We start from the raw sequence: 22,299 nt of genomic DNA, 5'->3' as shown, positions 1-22,299 counted from the left end.
ATGCCAGAAGGGCCAATGGGCTGGTGAGCAGATCCTGTCCCACAGAGAGCTGGGAAGGCCGCTCGCAAAACCTTCTAGCGTCGGGCATCTTTTTTTCTTTTTTTTTGGCCGAAATACAGACTCAGTCACACACAATATGCAAGTGTCATATATCAAATAAATCAGCACAGTCTCCTCATGAGTCCTATGCAGAGTTGCACAGGACTTGTCAGCTCACTCACGCCAGGCATACCGAGCTACATGGCATATTGAGGCTGGATATATGAGGACATATCTACAAGTCACCACTGGGCAACCAAGGAATGATATGGTGACATTCTAACTTACATGATGTATGTCGACATGGTCAATGTCGACATTATAGTTGTCAACATATCATACCCAACCCAATATGCATGTCGCTTGTGTCTGTATTTTTCTCTTACCTCATTCATCCAGAATCTTTCCTATTACATGATTCTCAACTTGACAGCTACTGTATTTATATTAGTTATTTTTTACCAGTTCTTTATATAGTGCACACACATTCCGCAGAGCTTTACAGAGAATAGAGCAAATGTATTAAGCCTGGAGACAGCTTAAGGAAGTGATAAACCAGTGATAAGTGCAAGATGATAAACGCACCAGCCAATCAGCTCCTAACTGTTAATTTACATATTGGAGCTGATTGGCTGGTGTGTTTATCATCTTGCACTTATCACTGGCTTATAACTTCCTTATGCCTTCTCCAGGTTAGTACATCTGCCCCAATATTTGGACATTCAAATCAGTCCCTGCCCCAGTTCAGCTTACACATGTACCTTCCACATGTACCTTCCACATGTACACGCACGCACGCACACACACTTACACGCACACACTAGGGACCATATTTATTTGGAAGCCAATTAACCTACCAGTATATTTTTGGATAGTGGGAGTAAACCCACACAGGAACGGAGAAAATATACAAATACCAAACAGGTTAGGGCCATGCCGACATTGCATTGTGGTGGACACATTGTTGACTCTGTGGGCTACACTGTAACTACTTAGGAGGGTAGGTAAAGTTGAGAGAGACTGCGCTCACTTAGGACAGGGGGTTGGTGCTGCTAGGCCTAGAGGTGTCCTACCTCTGGATTAATGTTAGTAATGGTAAGGTCAGCGCACTCTTAGTAAGAGAAGGGGGATGTGTAAGAGAAAAAGAGAGAAAGAGAAAAAAAAGAAAAAAGGGGAGGATAGAGGTGGAAACGAGGAATTGATATGATGTAGGAAGAACCGCAGAAAGGTATGTGAATGTCTATCTGTAATCAATAAGGAACAAGTGTGACAATGTTGATTAACTCGTCTTTATTGTGGTGGTATGTTACCACTGTCAGGTGTGTCCTGCAGACCACCCTTTCTAGTGTACCCTCCTGAATGGTACACTTATAGCTCTAAAGAGCTATTTATTATTTATTACATACCCTCCCCTTCAACACTGCAATACAGTCAGACATCATCAAACTCAGGAACCCACAAGATTCCCTAATGTGGTGGTATGTTACCGCTGTCAGGTGTGTCCTGCAGACCACCCTTTATAGCTCTAAAGAGTCTAAAATATTTAAGATGAGAGTATATGTGCTCTCCGGTAAGTCTGGCACAATGCCCTTGTTATCGGTATTAAGACCTTAATAACTCCTACTGTTCAGAGGACCCTTATAGGGTAAATGTCAGGTGTGCCCTAAGGGTGCACTTTTACCATAGGTATACTGAAACCTATGTAACTGAATCTCAATTGCGTCAGTGGTTGTGAGGTGTATGACTAGTTGCGGCGTCCCGCCTGTCAAACCTCTGTATGTGCACCGCTAGAGGAAACGGGGGTACGGGCTTAGTTCATACACTTACCACCGAGGGTCCGTTCCGCGTGCCTGTGCCGGCTCAGCTTCCGTTCCCGAGTCCTCCGGTGTCGTATCTTGTACAGTCCGTGTCGTCTTGGACCCCGTGTTCGGTCAGCGCCCACCGCTTTCTTCCTCCTGCGGGTCCCGTCTTTGACTTCCTGCTCTGCCGCTCACGTGATGCGTCACGTGAGCGGAGATGTTCGTTCAGCCCCTGTTGTACGGGGATCCCTCTCTCCAGCCGGGGAGGGGTGTCTGCAGAGTGCAGTGTGTAATGAGACAAGTCCTCCAATGCGTTTCAGCAATCTGCCTTTTTCTAGGATTACGTGCCTTAAATCCTTAGGTCGTTATATGCTTGCTGGATTGCAGTGATTGGTTACCATCGTTTGTACACGCCCCCTTATGTTAATGGCTGATAATGATTCATCAGCTGTCAGTATGAAAAAGCGTCCTGTTTCTCCCTATATGTAATATCTAGTTTCACTGAGAAACTGTAATTGTTGTGATGTTTTACTATCAATGAATAATGCACCATAGGGAAAGAAGTATGAGAATGTGTGTGATACAGATGTTGGTGGTGCAAGCAATCAATGGATTGAGAAGATAGAGGAGGTGGAGGGGGTTAAAATTAAAGAAAGAATGACCATGATTAATTAGGATGTTCTGCATAATGAATTTAATGAGATTAGTTAATGATCTTAAAAATCGGTGCCAATGAAATGTACTGTAAATGAAATATTAATGCATAATGGAATATATATAATTAATGAGAAATCAATGATCAAGAGATATGATATGTATTAAACGATTAAAAAATAAAGAATAAAAAATAATAAATAATAAAAAAATAATAAAAAATAATAATAAGAGTGTGTGTGAATCCTTTGATGTATGTTCGCATTAGAGTAAAGTGGAGGTAAACAAGGAGGTGAGGGTGTGATCTAAAGTGGTGTTGCATTGACCCTAAGTGTGTGTGTGATAATTTATGGATATGAGGGGTGATGATTTTCTATTGTGTTAGTGTACTGGACTAATGTGTTAGTCCTGACCATGTGTTTTGTTTTGTTCGGAATTAAGATCCCTAAAAGTCTTACTGTTTCCCTACGTTTATAGACTAATAACTAGGTGTATGGGTCCTGCCTACTGTATTGGATTAGTCCTGATCCGGTTGATTACAATACTGAGGTGATGTATGTTAAGTCCTCTCGGTGTGAGGGTTTTAAGGGTGAAAATCCATTTTCGTTCTTCCCTGTTTATTCTTTTTATGAAATCCCCTCCCCGCCAGTTATTCACCACCTGTTGTATGGCCATGAATTTCAATTGTGTCAGATCCTGTGTGTGTTTATCTCTAAAATGTTGACATACACTGTGTTTGTCGTAACCTTTTTTAATATTCTGCATATGTTCCGATATTCGGACTTTTAATGTTCTGATCGTGCGCCAAACATATTGGAGTCCGCATGGGCATGTGATTAGATTACTCCCTTTGTGTGACATGACAGTTCTTCTCTGACTTTGTATGTCTGTCCTGTATTCGTGGATGTGAATTCTAATGCACTTTTGGTTGATCTTGAATTGGTGGTCCTGCACCCTATACATGTACTGCAGTGATGAAAACCCTGTCTCTTTGTGGTACCGTCTATTTTTGTCTGTTGAGTCTGGGATGGTAGTATATGGTTGTGTACCAATTTCTCTCTCAGGTCCGGAGCTTTCCTGTAAACTATTTTGGGTTGTGGGGGTCGAATCTTAGCTAGTGTTTCATCTTGCATCAGAATTGGGCAGTGTTTCTGTATGCTTTGTTTTATTTTTCCGGCTGCGGTATTGTATTGCATTACAAAAAATATGTCGTTACCCTGTTGTGTGGTATTCTTCTCTTTGTATTTCAGTAACTGTTGTCTGTCAGTATCTTCCAATGTTTTGTATGCCTAATCCACAATCTCTTTGTCATATTTCTTGTCCAGAAATTTCTGTGTCAGATCTTCTCCCTGTTCTCTGTAGTAGTCCAACTGTGTGCAGTTCCGTCTCAATCTGGTAAATTGTCCTGTAGGGATGCTTTTCAGGAAAGTTGGGATGGTGGCTACTGGTTGATAAGATATAGCTGTTGACATCCTCTTTTTTGTGATATGTCCGTGTTTCTATCTTACTGTTGACAATATGTATGTCTAAATCAAGAAATTCTACCTTATCCTTACTGTAATTTGTAGTGAAATGTAAATTCCAGTCATTGTCATTAATGTATTAAATAAATGCCTGTAAGTCATGTTCCGTCCCTTTCCAAATGAACAGTATGTCATCAATCTACCATCGCCCGAGGACCAGGTTCGCCCCGAAACCATGCCCCTTCCAGATGTTGTCTTCCTCCCACTTACTCATGAACAGGTTTGCATAGCTCGGGGCGAACCTGGTCCCCATAGCTGTCCCTGTCCGTTGTTTGTAGTAGTCATTATCAAACCAGGTGTAGTTATGTTCCAATATGAATGTGATGGCCTTTATGATGAAATCTATTTGTATTTGTTGAAGTGTGTCATCCTGTGAGAGAAAATGTTTGGTGCTTTCAGTGCCATGTGTGTGTTCTATGACTGTGTAGAGAGATGTCACATCGCTCGTTACTAATGTCATATCTTCTGTCCATGTTATGTCTTGTAATAATTGCAGTGTGTGTGTAGTGTCTCTAAGGTATGACTTTTTTGTTTGGTCACATTTTGTTGAAGAAAAAAATCAATGTATCTGGATAGGTTTGATGTAAGTGAATTAATGCCTGAAATGATAGGTTTCCCTGGCGGATGTTCTGTGTTCTTGTGGATTTTTGGTAGATAGTAAAAAACAGGTATTACTGGATTGATTGGGTTAAGAAAATCAATATTTTTTTGTTCAAAATCCCCAGGGCTGTGCCTTCGTTAAGTAGTGTCTGTAATTCCTGTTTATATTCCTGTGTGTGATCACCTTTTAATTTGCTGTATGTCTGTGTGTCTCCCAAAAGATGCCTGTATTCCTGGATGTAATCACTTTTGTCAAGTAACACAATCCCTCCCCCCTTATCTGCCAGTTTGACAATAAGTCTACCTCATGTATTTTTGGTGTTTCCGAGTGTATCACTGTCATGTATTGCTGGTAAGTCAGGAGTTTATCAGTGTTTGGGTGGTTGTACTTTTTGGGTGCAATGTTTGATTGTCTTTCTAGTGTGTGTTTTGCTTCTTGGTGTCATTTTTGTCTTGGGTGTTGTCGGTGTGCCTTTCTTGCCCTTATGTGATGTTTTCACACCCCACCTATCCCTGAGGAACTTCTTTTTCCTTTCAATGATGGTGTCTTCCCCCTTTTTTTAATCTGTTCTTAGTGAGTGTTTCTATTTTCTGATATTCCTGATCTTGTTGATATTGTTCTAGATGACTATGTAATGATATAATGTCGTGATCTATTTTCTCTAGATCTTTCTCGTGTTGATCTATAATGATGCGTATAAGTTGTAAGGAGCAGTTCTTAAGGATACTGTTCCACTTGTCAATGAACTCTTTGTTCTCTCTGTTATGTGTTGGTACCTTTTTTATTGTCAGTCCCTTTGGTATCGTGTCCTGATCTATATACCACTGGAGTACAAAGGTGTCCCACCATAGTTTGGATTCTTGTTTCAGAAGACGTTCTAGTTTGGTTATATGCGTGCATAATTCCTGTCCTTTGTTTGATGATGTTGTGGTCTGTTCAAATGTAGAGAATGTTTGTTTTGCCCTATCAATGCGGTCATTTCTGTATTCTAAAATTCCCATGTGTGAGGCCTAGATGTTAGGGAATCTTGTGGGTTCCTGAGTTTGATGATGTCTGACTGTATTGCAGTGTTGAAGGGGAGGGTATGTAATAAATAATAAATAGCTCTTTAGAGCTATAAGTGTACCATTCAGGAGGGTACACTAGAAAGGGTGGTCTGCAGGACACACCTGACAGTGGTAACATACCACCACAATAAAGACGAGTTAATCAACATTGTCACACTTGGTCCTTATTGATTACAGATAGACATTCGCATACCTTTCTGCAGTTCTTCCTACATCATGTCAATTCCTCGTTTCCACCTCTATCCTCCCCTTTTTTCTTTTTTTCCTTTTTTTTCTCTTTCTCTCTTTTTCTCTTACACATCCCCCTTCTCTTACTGAGGAGGGTATACAATTAGAAGCGTTCCGTTTTTGGCTGATAACAATGGCCTGCTATTGCAATTTTTGACCGAAAGTCATTGCGTTATCCAATTAGAGGCCATTTCCAGTTGCCGAAAATGGACTCACGATCGTGTGATAACACATGGGATCCGGTATGAGTTCCCGATCCCATGTGTTATTGCAGCCCCAGCCGCCACTTATCGCGGATTATGCTTTAGATGCCTGAGGCACCCGAAGCACAAGCCCCAATATGTACTGGCTTTGTATTAAGGAGCGCGCTGCATAGGAGCTATTTGGATAGCCGATGACGAACCTATTAGCAGTTGGGTGCTAATATGGTACCCCCTTAATTTTTGTGTATCTTTCACTACACTCTTATTATATACTATTACTATATTTTTAAACATACTACACCATCTAGGTATTTATACCACATAATATAATTTCATATTTTCTGTGCTTTTATGTTATTTAGCTAATCAAGACTATTTAGCAATGTGTTCAATTTATGTTTAAAGATATGTATTTCATTTAAAATCACACTTTGATAACTTTCATGCAACATGTGTGCCCCATATATAATATGTTCTCTCCCATTGAGTTTTGTCAAATCCATACAACTCTTGTGAGCATCACCAACACATGTAATGCTTACAATTGCAATCCTACAATATTATTCTTTTATATATTGGTTAATTAAGTCTAAATGTAAATATTCTAGTCCTGTGCAGAAATATTTTGTTTCTCAAATTCACAAGCACAATGCACACATAAATTCTCAAAGAAGACTTTTTGTTGGCAAGCAGTAGTCACGTAAGATACTTACTCTTGGTGAGGAGCTCCTGTCTTGGTCAACAAAGTCAAAACAAAAAACATAAAAACAACAAACACAGCCAGGCCAACCCAGAATCCAATCACAATAGAATCTGTAATAGAAAAGAACTGTAGTAAATGTAGGTACACTGGTGGTTGTCAATGCTTCTATCAGTTTCAGTGTTGTAAAGAATTGTTTTTATAATTAGTATGATTATAAACAGGGCCAGTGCTAGAGTTTCACGGCCCCCCTGCAAACTATAATTTTGCTCCCTCCCTCCCATAATTCACAAAGAGACCGCGTGTGCTGCAAAAAAGAGGTGTTGTCTCACAAGGAAGGGGTGTTGCCAGTGGCGTAACTACCGAGGGTGCAGGGGGTGCAGCTGCTATGGGGCCCGAGATATTTCCTGGGCCCGCTGCTCCCCCTGCACCCAGTCAACTATAAGGCCTGTGGCGGAGGTTTGGGGGACTGCTGGTGCTGAATCTTACCATCTACTGGGCCTCCCAAAGTGCTGGCACTGTCTACTTAACCTCCCCCCCCCCGGTCGCACTAAGCGCTGCCTCCAGCCACCCGAAGATGTGTCAACAGAGGAAGAGCACCCTGGTCACACAAAATTCCACCCCCTGGCCACACTAAGCTCCGCTCCTCATGGAGGTGGCCCACTCTCTTCTCAAGCATCCTGTCCTGCCACAGTACTTCCTGCAGTTAACCGTGTTAGGTGAGTCAGTGTCCCTGCTGAGTTGTGGTGATTTTCTGCTCACTCCCACTCTTTCCCTCTCTCTCCTGCTCACTCCCTCTCCTCTCTCTCTCTCCTGCACACACACCCTCCCTCTCTCCTGCTCACCCCCTTCCCTCTCTCTCTCCTACTCACTCCAACTCCCCTCTCTCTTGCTCGTTCCCCCCTCTCGATCTCTCTTCAGCTCACTCCCCCTATCTCTCCTGCTCATTCCCCCTCCCTCTCACACCCTCTCTCTACTTCTGCTCACCCTCTCTCACGCTCTCTGTCTTCCTCACTCCCCTCCCTCTCTCCTGCTCACTCCCTCTCCTGTTTACTCCCATTCTTTTCCTTTCTCTCCAGCTCACTCCCCCCCTCTCCTCCTCACTCTCTCTCCTGCTCACTACCCCTCCCCTTCTACTCCTCACTGTCTCTCCTGCTCACTACCCCTCCCCCCTCTCTCTCTCCTGCTCGCTCCCCCTCCCTCTCTCTCCCCTTCTTTCTCTCTGCTTGTAGTAAGGCCCTTTCAAGATTTCTAGTTACACCCCTGGGTGTTGCCACATAATAGTACCTCCAATTCAAATAGTAGTGTTCCTTATACATGTTATGCCATACAGTAGTAACCCTTATGCATGTTAAGCTACACAGAAGTTCCCTTTATACAAGTTACGCTAAATAGTAGTACCCCTTACACACCATGCCTACAGTAGTGCCCCTTATACAAATTGTTACAGCACAACCCTGTGTGCGGTGACCACAAGTTATATATGAATATGGGTACACATTTATTGGCTTTCCAGCAGGTGTTAATGTGGATTTATGAAAACTGTTTAACTATGGATATGCCGATGGAACGAATTATTTGACAGTCAAATTTTGCGCTATTATTTTCAGCACTTGGAAATCCTCATTGTATGCTAGCAAATGATTTTAGGGCCTAATTCAGGTTGGATCACAAATTGCGATCCAGATGGAATTTTTGCATTTGCCCAGCAGGCAGAGATGTTTGCAGGGTGGGAGTGGGACCGCAATGCTCTGTTTCCAAGGCGGAGACAAAGCATTGCGGGAATGGCAGCAGGGAAACAGGGGCAGTGGCTTCCGAATGGGGTCGTAGTGTAGGCATGATCAGGGTGGCTGAGTGATGTCACATGCAGCCGCTCTGATAAAAAAAATAAAGCGGTAGGCCTCCTGCGATCATGCTGAAATTGCGGTGCGATTGCAATATCACTGCGATCGCAGTGGGTGGGCTGCATGCTGGGCGGCCCCCAGCATGCGAGCTAAAGGATTGTAAATTCTGCTGTTTAGCAGAATTTATAATCCTTACTGAATAGGGTCCTTAGTGCGGTTTTATGCTACATAATACATTAGTTAGTGCAGACTTTAATATAATGGCCAATTGAAAGGTTTGAAGCGTTATCACTTTAGAGGTTTTTCAGCCGCTTTCACTGTGGAATATTGGAAACTGTTTAATGATGGACATGCCAATGGAATAATTGATTTGATAGCCAGATATTGTGTCTTATATTTGCGGCACTTGGAAGCCTTTTTTGTATGCATGAGTATGAATTTAGGCAAATATTCCACAACATACAAGTAATTAAATAGGTGGGCTCATACGCAGCTTAGAGCTTTATACTGTTAATGCCAACACTGATATTGTTACAGCCTAATAACCAGATGTCTATTGACCTAGATTAAAATCTAACAAACGATGTGAATTCTGGCTATTTGAAGTATGGTGATCAAGCCCTTTTGGTGAAACGTACGTCCAGCTGTATCGTTGTATTTTCCACAGCTCCTTCTGCAGGAGGACGCTGGAGCAGACAGCACGTGAAGCAAATCCTGAGAGCGGGGAAGAGTGCCGGGCCGTACGTTGGCCGCAGCCGGTGGTCCGGTAACATAGTGACTACGTATTAGACTTTAATTTAAACAAATGATTTTGGTTTCAGTAAGAATGTTCCCCAGCTAGCACGTGCAGTGTTTAAGGGTGGATAGGAATGTGTGCCTGAGTGAGAGCCAATTATGGCCAGCACACGAGTCCTTCACCTTTTTGTGTGATACAATTGATACATTTGTGTCACATATGCCTGTCCATATGTATGGTTGCAAAAATGGTACATAAGATGCTTCACTAAACTTTATATACCTGATGAATGGGATATATTAACTTGATCTTTTCCAACAGTGATTTAAATATATATGATGATGTGATCTATCAATGTGGCTTTTATGCAGTTTGAGTGTTGCCAATTGTGGCTGGTACATTGGTTATGAATCTTTCAAACTCCCCCTCTCTCTTTGTTTTTGATATAATCAATAGACTTGTGTCATGTATATTTCTCCATATGCATGGTTATAAAAATGCAATATAGGATGATTTATGAAATGGTATCGATTTAATGAATGGTATATACAATGTGTCTCTCTTCAATAGTGATTTAAATATACATGGTGTGATTTGTCATAGTGGTTTCTCCATGCAGTTTAAATATTTCTCACACGTTCCAAATATATGGATATAAGCTTATTAAATTCATTTAAGTAAGATAGAAGTGTTATTCGCCATGGTATGCAGTAATTATAAGCCTTGAAGAAGTGTTTTTCTCTAGGCTAAGACACTTTTCTCTTCTTTTCTTTCCTTCACAGGTGCTCTCCCGGCCCCACGGCGCATTTGAGCTCTGCAATGCCAGAGCTAACAGGGCTCACCTAACACCGACTACGGGGACACGGGTGAACACTGCAGTCTTATATTCCATCAGCATAACAACGACCCTACTATCACCCCTCCTTCGCTCTAGTGGATGAGGAGGGGAAGCAGATGGGAGCGATTGTATCTTATGCTGTACTGTCTCTTAGACCTAGTGAACAAGTCCTAAGGTGTTGAGTATAGTAAACCAAATGAGTACTTTATACATAATTGCACCTATTGAATTAAAATCTATTGTTATGAGCTAATGGTGGAATAAGAGGAGGCAAACTATTGTAAATTATTATAAGTGTTTCTGAGATTAACCTAGGCATTTTCAAACATAATAAAGGGAAGTTTGGAGCATATAATTACGATATCTGCAACCACATCACTGATGTCTGTTGATGTACACCATAGAGAAATAAAGTCAATCTAGATGAGAAACATTTAATATACAAAAACATAGCAATAGAGACAGATTGTTTCTTAATTTTTCATCTTCATTTATTTATTTCTATACACATCCCTTTTTCCTATCAGAGGGAAGCTGCTTAGTATCACAGTAGCAACAATATGGCTACTCCCTAATCATGATGCAAATAAGAGTCTCTGGCTTCGAGTCACAAGTGATACTAGATAGATAAACAGGATATTTATGGAGACATTTCTACTGTTGGACAATATTTCTCTTTCTTCACAGGTGCTCTCTTGACCCCCGCAGCGCATTTATGCTTTGCAAGGCCCTTGGTAACAGAGCATATCTAACACCGATTACGGGGGTGCGAGGGGACACTGTAGCTTTAATTCTATCAGCATAATAGTGATCCTACTCTCACCCGTCCTCCGCTCCAACGGATGAGGAGGGGCAGCAGATGGGGGAAACTATATTATATGCTGTATAAACTTTTCCTGTATCCATATAATCTCCTGAATTACTTTCAAAGATAAACAAATTATGTGGCACTATTATTATCGCATCGTACAAATTGAGATAGTGAGATCATAGATGACTATCTATATATCTATTGTAAATAATCTGTTTGATATGATTTTTTGGAATATGCAGATTTTTCTGTACATTGTTTAAAAAAAAATTTTGGGGGGGTTTGTTCACTTTTTGGTTTTCGTCTTGTTCCCCCTTCTTTATACTAACTGGGTAAGGAATAAAAGTTAAGTTTTAAACAATACATCATATCTTATTGTATGAATTATAATTATTATTAAAAGTGTGCTCCAAAAAGGAATTTTCTTCGGGGTGAATCCCCACCAAGTAATATGTTGATGAGTTTGTCTCATAATTCCGGGAGCACCTCCAGCCAAATAAAAAGGTACATGAATTGCCCATTAGATTAATTGTAGCTGGTTTTCGTTATATTTGGTATTTACTGTTTGTCTGGTGCAAGAGAATATACAGTTGTTGAATATTTGAAGTATCAGCCATTCTTTCAGTACAGAAACTCATGTTATTTATAATATATGTTGATTAACAGATCCAAGTACTTTTATGAGGTCCAATTAAGACTTGGGGTGGTATCCAATTACCTGTGGGTAATTGTCTCGCCAGGGGATATCCAATTAGCCCTGATAAGCCGGTGTGAGAAAGTCAAAAACTAAGACCCCCGAAAGCAGCCACATTTTCATATGAAAACAGGGCTGTGGCCAGCGAAAACACATAAAAAAAATATTTTTTTATGGCCGATCTAATTGGATAGCCTGTAAAAAAAATATTGGTGACACATCAGAGAAAAATTGTGAAAAACTGTGTTTTACAGCATCTAATTGGATACCCCCTATGATTGCTTTATTGTGTATTCCTGGCTTGTTCCAATCTTTCAACAATAAAAGTTACTCCATATGCAGCTTTAACTTCTGACTGATATGTCCACTGTCAGACATAGGGGTGGTCTTCAGTATGCCGGCTGTAGGGATCCCGGCGCACAGTATACCGGTGCCGGTATCCCGACAGCCGGCATACCGACACTTATTCTCCCTTGTGGGGGTCCACGACCCCCCTGGAGGGAGAATAAAATAGCGTGGTGCGCTTAGCGCGCCACCGTGCCCGCAAGGGGCTCATTTGCGCTCGCCACACTGTCTGTAAGCCGGCAGTCGGGCAGCCGGCGCCGGTATGCTGGTTGCCGGGAGCCCGACCGCCAGCATACCGTACTACACCCCAGACATAGAATACTGCCCTATTAGCTCTGATGCGCTTCAGCCGGCATCGGGGCTAATAGGATAGCCCCCGGCGATCCTATTAGCAGCTATAAAGTACCGCTGCTTATAGGATACCTCCCTAAATGTATTTTACCCCAAGAGAGGGTTTTGAAATGCACTATAAACCTGTGATAACAGGAAATAACAGGCATGGTTGCTTTGTGAATCACAGGCGATTGATGTTTAATTCTGACTTTATTTCCAATCTCCTCTGCTAACTTATTTTATGGAGAATTGTTGTGCAACTATATTCTTACCACAGGACCATTCAAGTCTAGAACTATTTTCGCCAGTCACAAAGCCCCAACCCCTTTATTGTGTCCGACCACATTTCCCATATTTAACGTAAGGCTATATATTCCACACATTTGTGCATTTAGTGTGACGTATAGGATTTATTGAGAAGAAATATATTGGGGATAGTATCTCATATTTCCTATTGGAATGGGATACAATTTTTTTCACTTCAACCTACAGTATTCGGTTTATATGTATGTTATTGCACTATTGAGTATTATGTCTTTTTTTCCGAGATAATTCCATATCATGAAGTAAAAAAGAGATCATCATCCACAGTGCTGTAAAAGCAGTACTTGTATGTACAACTTGCATTGGACTTGTCTTTGTCCTCAATATTGCATCTTATAGTGTACCAGGTATTTAGGATTAGAAAATTGCAGATTAAACATAATGTGCGTGTCGCTCACAGTAGTCATCTTATAGTGTACTAGAGACCTATGATTTGCTTATAGCGTACTAGAGACCTATCATTAGTGTTTTGCCATGTCTAAGCTGCAAAGTAAGTGGTGCAATAAATTAGGGCTTTGGCATCATTTCAGGATCAGTATATGTGGATACATCTGTATATTCCTTTCTGCAAGCTGTGGGCTGTGCAGAGACTGCACAAAGTGGATTTTAGCAGCTCGGCATACACATAGGATCACACACTTGCACGGCAAGGTTTTGACCAAGCCTTGGAAATAATATTTATGTGTGCACTGTAGATAGTAACAGGGCCGTAACTACGTGTGTGCCAAGTGGGCTTGGCACACAGCGCAGTTGCCCTGAGGGCGCACGGCCAGCGGCATGTAATGAGTCAAATTGACTCATTACATGCCTCTGAAGTCTGCGCCGTGCGCCGCCGCGCTGTGGAGAGCTACAGCGCCGGGCAGGTGAGAAGGAGGAGGAGGGAGGGGGACTGGAGCAGCAGCAGCGCTATTTCATTGGTAGTAAGTGCCGCTGCAGCATCCCCCTCTCCTTCCGTATTGGCTGCCCGGCGCTGCTGTGGATGCTGGGATGCGGTTCCTCCATCCCAGCATCCACAGCAGCGCCGGGCAGCCAATACGGAAGGAGAGGGGGATGCTGCAGCGGCGCTTACTACCAATGAAATAGCGCTGCTGCGGCTCCAGTCCCCCTCCCTCCTCCTCCTTCTCACCTGCCTGCACCGAGGGAGCTGCACGAGGAGCCTGTCAGCGGGGAGATGGTAAGTATGTATCTCTCTTTCTCTCTCTCTCTCTCTCTCTCTCTCTCTCAGGGGGACACCGTCTGCCATAATGTGTAAAAAGGGGGCCTGGCTGCCGCAATGTGTAAAAAGGGGGCCTGGCTGCCGCAATGTGTAAAAAGGGGGCCTGGCTGCCGCAATGTGTAAAAATGGGGACTGGCTGCCGCAATGTGTAAAAATGGGGACTGGCTGCCGCAATGTGTAAAAAGGGGGACTGGCTGCCGCAATGTGTAAAAAGGGGGACTGGCTGCCGCAATGTGTATAAAGGGGGACACCGTCTGCCGTAATGTTTAAAAACGGGGACGCTGTCTGCTGTAATGTTTAAAAAGGAGACGCTGTCTGCCGTAATGTTAAAAAAGGGGACGCTGTCTGCTGTAATGTGTAAAAAAGGGGATGCTGTCTACCGCAATGTGTAAAAAGGGGGACTGGCTGCCGCAATGTGTTAAAAGGGAGACTGTCTGCTGTAATGTGTAAAAAGGGGGACGCTGTCTGCTGTAATGTATAAAAGGGGCTCTACCTGGTGTAGTGGCGCTACTGTGCAGCGTAATTTGAATAATGTAGACTACTGTGCACCGTAGTATGAATTGCTATTATTTTGTGGCCATGCCCCATCCCCATGAAGCCACGCCCCTATATATTTTTCGCACGCCTACAGCGCGCACTGACCCTATCTTACATGGGGGGGGGGGGGGCGCGCCAATGTTGTTTCTTGCACACAGCGCTAAAATGCCTAGTTACGGCACTGGATAGTAATATGCCACACATATGTTCCCCCAATACATCATATGCCACACATTAGTGCCCCAAATGCAATAGTGTTCTTATTGTTTCCTATATATTGTCTTGAATATTTGTATTTAGTGCACAAAATACTTCATCACATATTAAATATCTGGTATATGTGTTATATAAAATACAATTCATGCTCGCTTTGTAAGGAATCCTGGAAACATCATTTGTAGAGAGAACATATCTAGGTGTCATCCTCTTTAATGCCGTAGTGTACCTGTTTTGTGTTAAAGTGTCAGTGTGAACTACAGAGAGAGATCCACAGAGTGTTAAAATGAAAAGTGGGTAGATTTAAAGTACAATGAATAAAAATGATGTAACTTTCAAGCAAATTATATTAAACTCTTTTTATAAAACAGCAAATGAGGGAGGCATGAATTGATAAAAAGGTTTCGTACACAACAATATGGGGTATACAGTATGGAAGAGGTGCTGCAAATAAGTGAGACAATCACACTCATTAGATCTCTACTATAGTTGACCTATTATTCAGCATTGCACAAGCACACACTGAGAATAAGCAGGTTCCATTTTCACCCAGCAGACTGCCACTTGGGGTATCTCCACGGCAAAAGGGAGGCACCCAGACCAAGCCAATGGCCACGGACAGATTAAGGGTAGTGGGGGTCCCCACCAATAAAACGGACTCTGCATCCCACCGCTGTCACTACTTTAACCCTTAGGGGCACAGGAAAGAGAGTGAGAGGAGTGAGACAAAAAGAATGGTGTCAGGGATAGAGAAAGAAAGAGGGGAAGCGAGGGAATGTATCAAGGAGAAAGAGAGAAGAGCGAGATAGAAAAAGGGGGTTTCAGAGAGAGAAACAAGCAAAAAAAACAACAACAACAGAGAAAGACACTGTCAGAGGGAGGGGTGGCTTGGAGCAAGACAGAGAGAGGGTGTCAGGGAAAGTGGGAATGAGAGAAACAGAGGAGAGAGCGATAGAGAGTGGGTGTCAGGGGGAGAGAGAGAGAGGAGCAATAGCGGGAGAGAGTGATGGAGAAAGATAGAGAAGGATGAGAGGAGAGAGAGAAAGAATTAAGGTACCAGAGGGAGAGGGGGGGGGCAGGGAGCAAGAGAGAGAGGGCATCGGGGAAAGAGGGACCGAGAGAAATAGATAGGACAGCGATAGAGAGAGGGTGTCAAGGAGAGAGAGAGAGAGGGAAGTGAAAGAGAGGGCGCAGGGAGCAAGAGAGAGAGGGTGTCGGAAAGAGGGAATGAAGGAGAGGGGAGAGCAATAGAGAGAGGGTGTCAGGGAGAGAGAGGAGCAATAGAGGGAGAGGGTGATGGAGAAAAAGAGAGAAGGATGAGAGGGGAGAGAGAAAGAATAGGTGTAGTACGGTATGCCGGCGGTCAGGCTCCCGGCGACCAGCATACCGGCGCCGGCTGCCCGACCGCCGGTTTACCGACAGTGTGGCGAGTGCAAATGAGCCCCTTGCGGACTTGCTGCGCTCACCACGCTGCGGGCACGGTGGCGCGCGTTTATTCTCCCTCCAGTGGGGTCGGTATGCCGGCTGTCGGGATTCCGGCGCCGGTATACTGTGCGCCGGGATCCCGACAGCCGGCATACTGAAGACCACCCAGAAAGAATGAGGGTGTCAGAGGGAGAGAGAAGGGAAGAGAAAGAGGGGAGCAATAGAGTAAGAGAGACGTGTCAAAAAGAGAGGGAGAGCCAGCAAGAGAGAGAGAGGGAAGAAACAGTGGGAGAAAGCAAGGGAGAGTGGAGCAAGAAAGAGAGGGAAGGGGAGGGGGTGTCAGGGAAGGAGACAGAGAGGGAGAGAGTGTCAGAGAAAGAAGGAGAGACAAAGAAAGGAGGATAGAGAGGGACAAATACGGGAGCAAGAGGGCAGAGACAAAGTGAGCAGGAGAGAGAGGGTACCAGAGAGAAACAGAGAGTGTCAGGGAGAGATATACTGAAAGAGAAAGAGCACGTCAGGAAGAGTGAGCATCAGGGAGAGAAAGACGGTGAGTCAAGAGAGGGGTGCAATAGAGGAGAGGGGTACAATAGAGAGATGGATGCAATAGAGAGGGGGGGTGCAATAGAGAGAGAGGGGGGTGCAAAAGAGGGAGAGAGGGGTGCAATAGAGAGAGGGGTGTGATAAAGAAAGGGAGAGAGGGGGTGCAATAGAGAAAAGGAGAGAGAGAAGGGTGCAAAAGAGAGGGAGAGAGAGGGGTGCAATAGAGAAAGGGGTGAGAGGGAGAGAGACACTACCTGCTGTTACAGTCTGGCTAGGCTTCAGCACGTCTCTTGGGACGGGCACGTCATGGCATTAGGCCCTGCTTCCTTTCTACCCACGAATCGCGCACTGCACAAACGGCCAGGTAGGGGCAATATTTGCTGCAGTGGGGGCTCCTGGACAACTGCCCCATATACTTGAGAAGGGCTTACATTTTGCCCCCGCCCAAAAACCCAACCTATTCGAATTATTAGTTGACCTTAATAGATACATCAGGACCCTGAGTAGGAAGCGATATTTCGCGATTAAAAATATGAAGAAAAAAGGTAATGAAGGTATCCCTATTATATTGGATCAAGATGACCAAGCAATAGTAAATATATTGGAATCCTTGGCAGGTGAATCAGCGAATAATTCGAATAAAGATGATTACATTAAAATATTTGATGGTAATGAAACTACTAAATTTAAAAACAAATCTGAGTTTTACCCGTTGACGTACAGAGGGCCCTATATTGAGAGCTTCTATAAGTCAACATTAGAGCAATTTAGGGAGATGTGCCAGAAATCAGAGAAACAATCGTTAAAGGATAATTTGAGTACTCAGGAACGATCAGCTCTTAAAACTTTGAAAGGTGATCCCTCCTTGACTATTAAACAAGCTGATAAGGGCGGTGGGATTGTGGTAATGGATACAGTGATGTATTTGGCTGAGGCCAATAGACAACTGGACAACGTCCACCTGTATTCAAGAATGTCCCACAATCCCACCGCCCAGTTTCAGAAAGAACTTAAAATTTTGTTGAATAGGGCATTTGATTTGGGCGCTATATCCAGAGAAACTCAATGTTTTTTGTTTTGTGATAATCCTGTAATTCCTACATATTATTGCTTACCTAAAGTGCATAAAACTCTAATAAATCCACCGGGAAGACCCATTATCGCGGGGGTGGATTCACTGACCAGTAATTTATCCTTTTTTATAGATAGTTTTTTACAGGGATATGTTGTTGAACTAAAATCACACATTAAGGACACTACACACTTCTTAAACTTGATTAGAAATATTAAATGGCAGCCAACTTATTGTTTCATCACATGTGATGTAGAATCACTTTATTCTAACATTGAGCACCAATTGGGGATTGATGCAGTGGAATTTTATTTGTTAAGAGATCCTAATATAGGGGAGGAACTGCGGTGGTTGATTTTGGAGAGTATTAGATTTATACTCCAGCATAATTATTTTATTTTTGATAAGCGGTATTATTTACAGACCAGGGGGACGGCCATGGGAACCAGGTACGCTCCGAGCTTCGCCAACCTATTTATGGGGCGGTTCGAGGAACAACATGTTTGGGGCGGCGACCTCGGGGCGAGCCTGGTTCTTTATGGCCGTTTCATTGACGATTTATTTTTCATTTGGGAGGGGAGCACTGAATCAGCAGAGTAATTTGTTGCCAGTTTGAATTGTAATAAATTTGGTTTAAAGTTCACGGGGTACTGCCACCCTACACAGGTAACTTTTCTGGATATAGCGCTTAAGGTCGAAAATGAGATCATTATAACGAGTACTTTTGTCAAAGAGGTAGATCAAAATCGATATTTACACTATAAGAGTAGTCATTTACAACGATGGAAGGATAATATACCGAAGGGCCAGTTCCTTCGGGTCAAAAGGAATTGTTCCACCAAGGAAGGAGCGAGAGAACAGATGAAATCTCTGTATGGGGCATTTCTCACTCAGGGTTATCCGAAACCTGTGCTTGATCAGGCTTTGAAAGAAGTGGACAGTTTGGAAAGAGATATCCTATTAGATACTACTAGAATTAATTCTAGGAAGAAAAATAAGAAAACGATGGATAGGACAACAATGTTTGTAACAAAGTATAATACTAGTGCATATGAGATCAAGAAGATTATTAAGAAGAATTCCTCTATCCTAAAGTTAGATGAAATGCTGAACTCCAATGTAATGCTTAGTGAACAAGTAATATTTCGGAAGTCCGATAGCTTGAAATCTGCATTAGCACCAAGTTTCTTTAATAGATCATGTGAAATATCTATAGCTCCAGAGGTACAAGGGGGACAAATAAGTACATGGTTACCCAAACCACCAATAGGGTTCCATAAGTGTGGAAGAACGAATTGTGTAATATGCAAACACACAAAAAAGAAAACAACACAATTTACTTTATTTGTATCAGGAGAAAAATTTAACATAAAAAGTTTTTTGAACTGTAGATCTACATATGTTGTCTATGTTTTGCAGTGTGGGTGTGGAGCACAGTACGTGGGGCGCACCACTCGGGCACTCCACGTTAGATTTATGGAACATAAAAGACAGATAGATAAGAAAGCAGGGAATACTTACCTATATCACCATATTCTGGAATGTGATGAGGGGAAAAGTGAAAACATACTCATTATGGCCATTGAACAGGTGGCGATAACCAGTAGAGGAGGTGATAGGTTTAGAAGGCTGTACAAGAAAGAGGCTTTCTGGATATTCAATCTTAAAACCTTGATTCCGCAGGGACTTAATGACTCGGTTGAATTAAATAAAATTTAAGATTTGACATTTAATGCATATAAATGATATCCCTGACATATACATAATTGAATAGGTGTGGGATAATGTATAGTTCCTTATGATGCTGGGAGTTGGAGATGGAGACTATGTATTTTATATGGTGACATGAAGGGATTGTAATTATGAAGTTGAGCCACAAGATGGGGCTATGTGATATTAATATTAAAATTATATTTATCCCTTTCCCTTTATTATCTGATATATGTGCATTTAAGTAAATATTTTAATTTATTATTTTATTTAATATATATTTTTTATTGTTGTAGTGTTATTAGGATGTGGAATTATGCACATCGTATATATGAGAAAAATATCCTAAATGAAGTATGGATCTTTTGGAATTAATAACCAGTCTTATATGACAATGTGTAGAAAATGTTTACTGGAGCCTAGTACAATTAATTATGCTAAATATAGATAACTATTGTCTTAAAACGAGGCTTGGACGTGCTATTATTAATGGTATAAGTAAGAGAGGTTGACACAGCTTCCGGGAGTGAAAATGAGGCTTGGATCCCGTGGCTTGGTAGGAGGTGACAAAATGGCCACCGGAGTCTATTTAAGGTGCAGAGTAGAAACGAGGCTTGGAACGCACGTCCGAGTGCGCATGCGCGAATGGCCGCGGGAATTACAAACGAGGGTGGCTATATAAAGTGATCCTTTGGAGGATGGTCATTCGAACTGAGGAAGCCGCTGAGTGTGTTTGGAAGGCGGAGAAACGCGTTTTCGAAGTGACCACCATCATCAGTAACGATCACCTCCCATTCATTTGATGTGATCACCGGCTTGTGGCTACGATCAGCAGCCAGTATACCTGCAATTACGGTTAGTCACCAGCAGAGGGAGCCGGAGTGTTGTGGATGAATTCCCGTGGATACTTTCTCCAGATATTCTGCAATTAACGGATGAGCACCAGCAGAGGGAGTTTTTTAAACCGGGATTGTCCTAACAAATTGATCTTGGAGGTGACACAAAGGCCAATTATATATGGTAATTACCTATTTTGAATCAATGTATGTGTGCACACATTTTTTCGGGACACTAATGAATTGAAGACACATGAATACAATTAGTGTCTAAAACGCTGAATTCAGCCAGTTTCATCATTGAATCAGTGGACATTGTGAAATCTATTAATATCAAAGTCCAAGCCTCTGAATTATAGTGAGTTTTAAGTAATTTATTAGTGTATGTGGAGTACTTGTACTAGAGCTCATAACATACATATTACGTATTTAATATATGTCATTTATGCTGCAGCATTATATGTTAATAAATTATAATTTATATGTTTTTTATTTCAACATTAGTTTGTTATTGTGATTATTTTTAATTGTCTCCTTTAATTGGTGCGGACAGCGCTCCTGATTTTCTACAGGGGTTATACCCGTGTAGGTAGTTTGTGTTTTATGTATAATCTGGCCCTGCCAACAGCACCCAGGAGGGGGAGGGTATCACGTATTTCCCAGTGCCATCAGTCATAGATCAGAGTCCTGAATGTGAGCGGTTACTGGACAGCCGGGTGAGACTCTATGCTTTGCTTTATATATACAACTTAGTGTTCAGTGGGAGCAACTTCATGTACAGTATGTAAGGCAGGTGCAGTCTGACTCTGAAGGCAGATGGAGTTGCATCCCTCCTTTGTTATCACATCACTGCAGCTGCATTCTACATGGTTGGCTGGGAGGGAAGAAGGGGAGTAGGCCGCACTGCACTGGAGCCAGCCAGGCTGAGTGCACAGTGACATCGCATGACATGACAAAAGAAATGAAGTGGGGGCTGTGGCTGATAAGATCTGCAGCCAGCACTAGCATCATGTAGCTTTTTGAATTATGTCTTTTTCAGAGACATCTGTCATTCTTGTGGTAGACGACCCCCGCAGCACCCCCTAGTGGGTACCGCCCTTAGGCTGAGAAGGAAGTGAAGCATAAAAATAAGCAACTTTCCACCTTTGCTAAACCACATTGCTACATGCACATGCAAAAGTAGCCAATATTTTACCCTGCATGCAAAAAAAGAAATGTATCTGCAACACATGTATTTATATCTGAAAGTTCCATTTGCTTAAGTGTTAACACTGTAAATGGAACACAGGATACTATAGTGTTAAATTTTTGAGAATTAAAAGTCCAGTTTTGAAAATAAGTATTCATTGAATAGAGTGCAACCTATTCAACCCCATCCCCCACCCCCGTAAAATCCGCCACCCAGTTCAGTGTCAGTTAAGGCAGATGCAATCAGTGACTGCACTTTCATCACTGTGACTGGCTGTGACTTCCTAGTGGAAATCCAACCTGTCAGTCACAGGCGCTACAGAAAGTCCCATTGGGAAGTGTTTCCTCCCAGACAGGCTGCAATTAGCAGAGAACTGGCATCCTGTCGAAAGCCACTCCCAGCCTCATCAGCCCTAGCTGACTTCTATGGGCTGCATCCGATGCTGTCCATAAAATCCGGGGGATTGTGCATGCACAGTCTGGTCGCCGCTAGTGCACATGCGCCGGTCCCGGCTCCTGCCGGATCCATTCCTCAGGTGCCAGGACCCGGCTGACAGGCTGACTGTCTCCTCTCCTCTTCAGGCAGACATGGGTAGCGGCAGCACCCCTACCACTATCAGGTAATCAGAATCAGCTTTATTGGCCAGGTATACTTGTGTATACTAGGAATTTGTCTTCGGTTTGCTACACAACAGCCAAGTAGGTAACAGATAAGCAGGTGGTGGTGGTCGTGAGGGGGCAAGTAAAGTCATACAGATAAGAATACCGTAGGGACACAAGTGAGTTACATGTACGTCTAGTCAGTCAATGTTCAGGA

At 42.7% G+C, this 22,299-nt stretch overlaps 1 protein-coding gene across 2 annotated transcripts in view; it reads right to left on the bottom strand.

The window, feature by feature from the left end:
• MRAP2 (melanocortin 2 receptor accessory protein 2) overlaps positions 1–22,299 on the bottom strand; it is a 212,406-nt gene that overhangs the window by 41,571 nt on the left and 148,536 nt on the right. For both annotated transcript variants that reach the window (XM_063916920.1, XM_063916919.1), the window contains exon 3: positions 6,828–6,927. In XM_063916920.1, coding sequence (XP_063772990.1) covers positions 6,828–6,927 — 100 coding nt within the window. The remainder of the gene's footprint in view (positions 1–6,827; positions 6,928–22,299) is intronic.

This window comes from Pseudophryne corroboree, chromosome 4 (assembly GCF_028390025.1).
Source record: "Pseudophryne corroboree isolate aPseCor3 chromosome 4, aPseCor3.hap2, whole genome shotgun sequence".
Classification (NCBI taxonomy): Eukaryota; Metazoa; Chordata; class Amphibia; order Anura; family Myobatrachidae; genus Pseudophryne; species Pseudophryne corroboree.
Note: the sequence above shows the minus strand (reverse complement) of the source record. Positions and strands in the feature narration are given on the sequence as shown.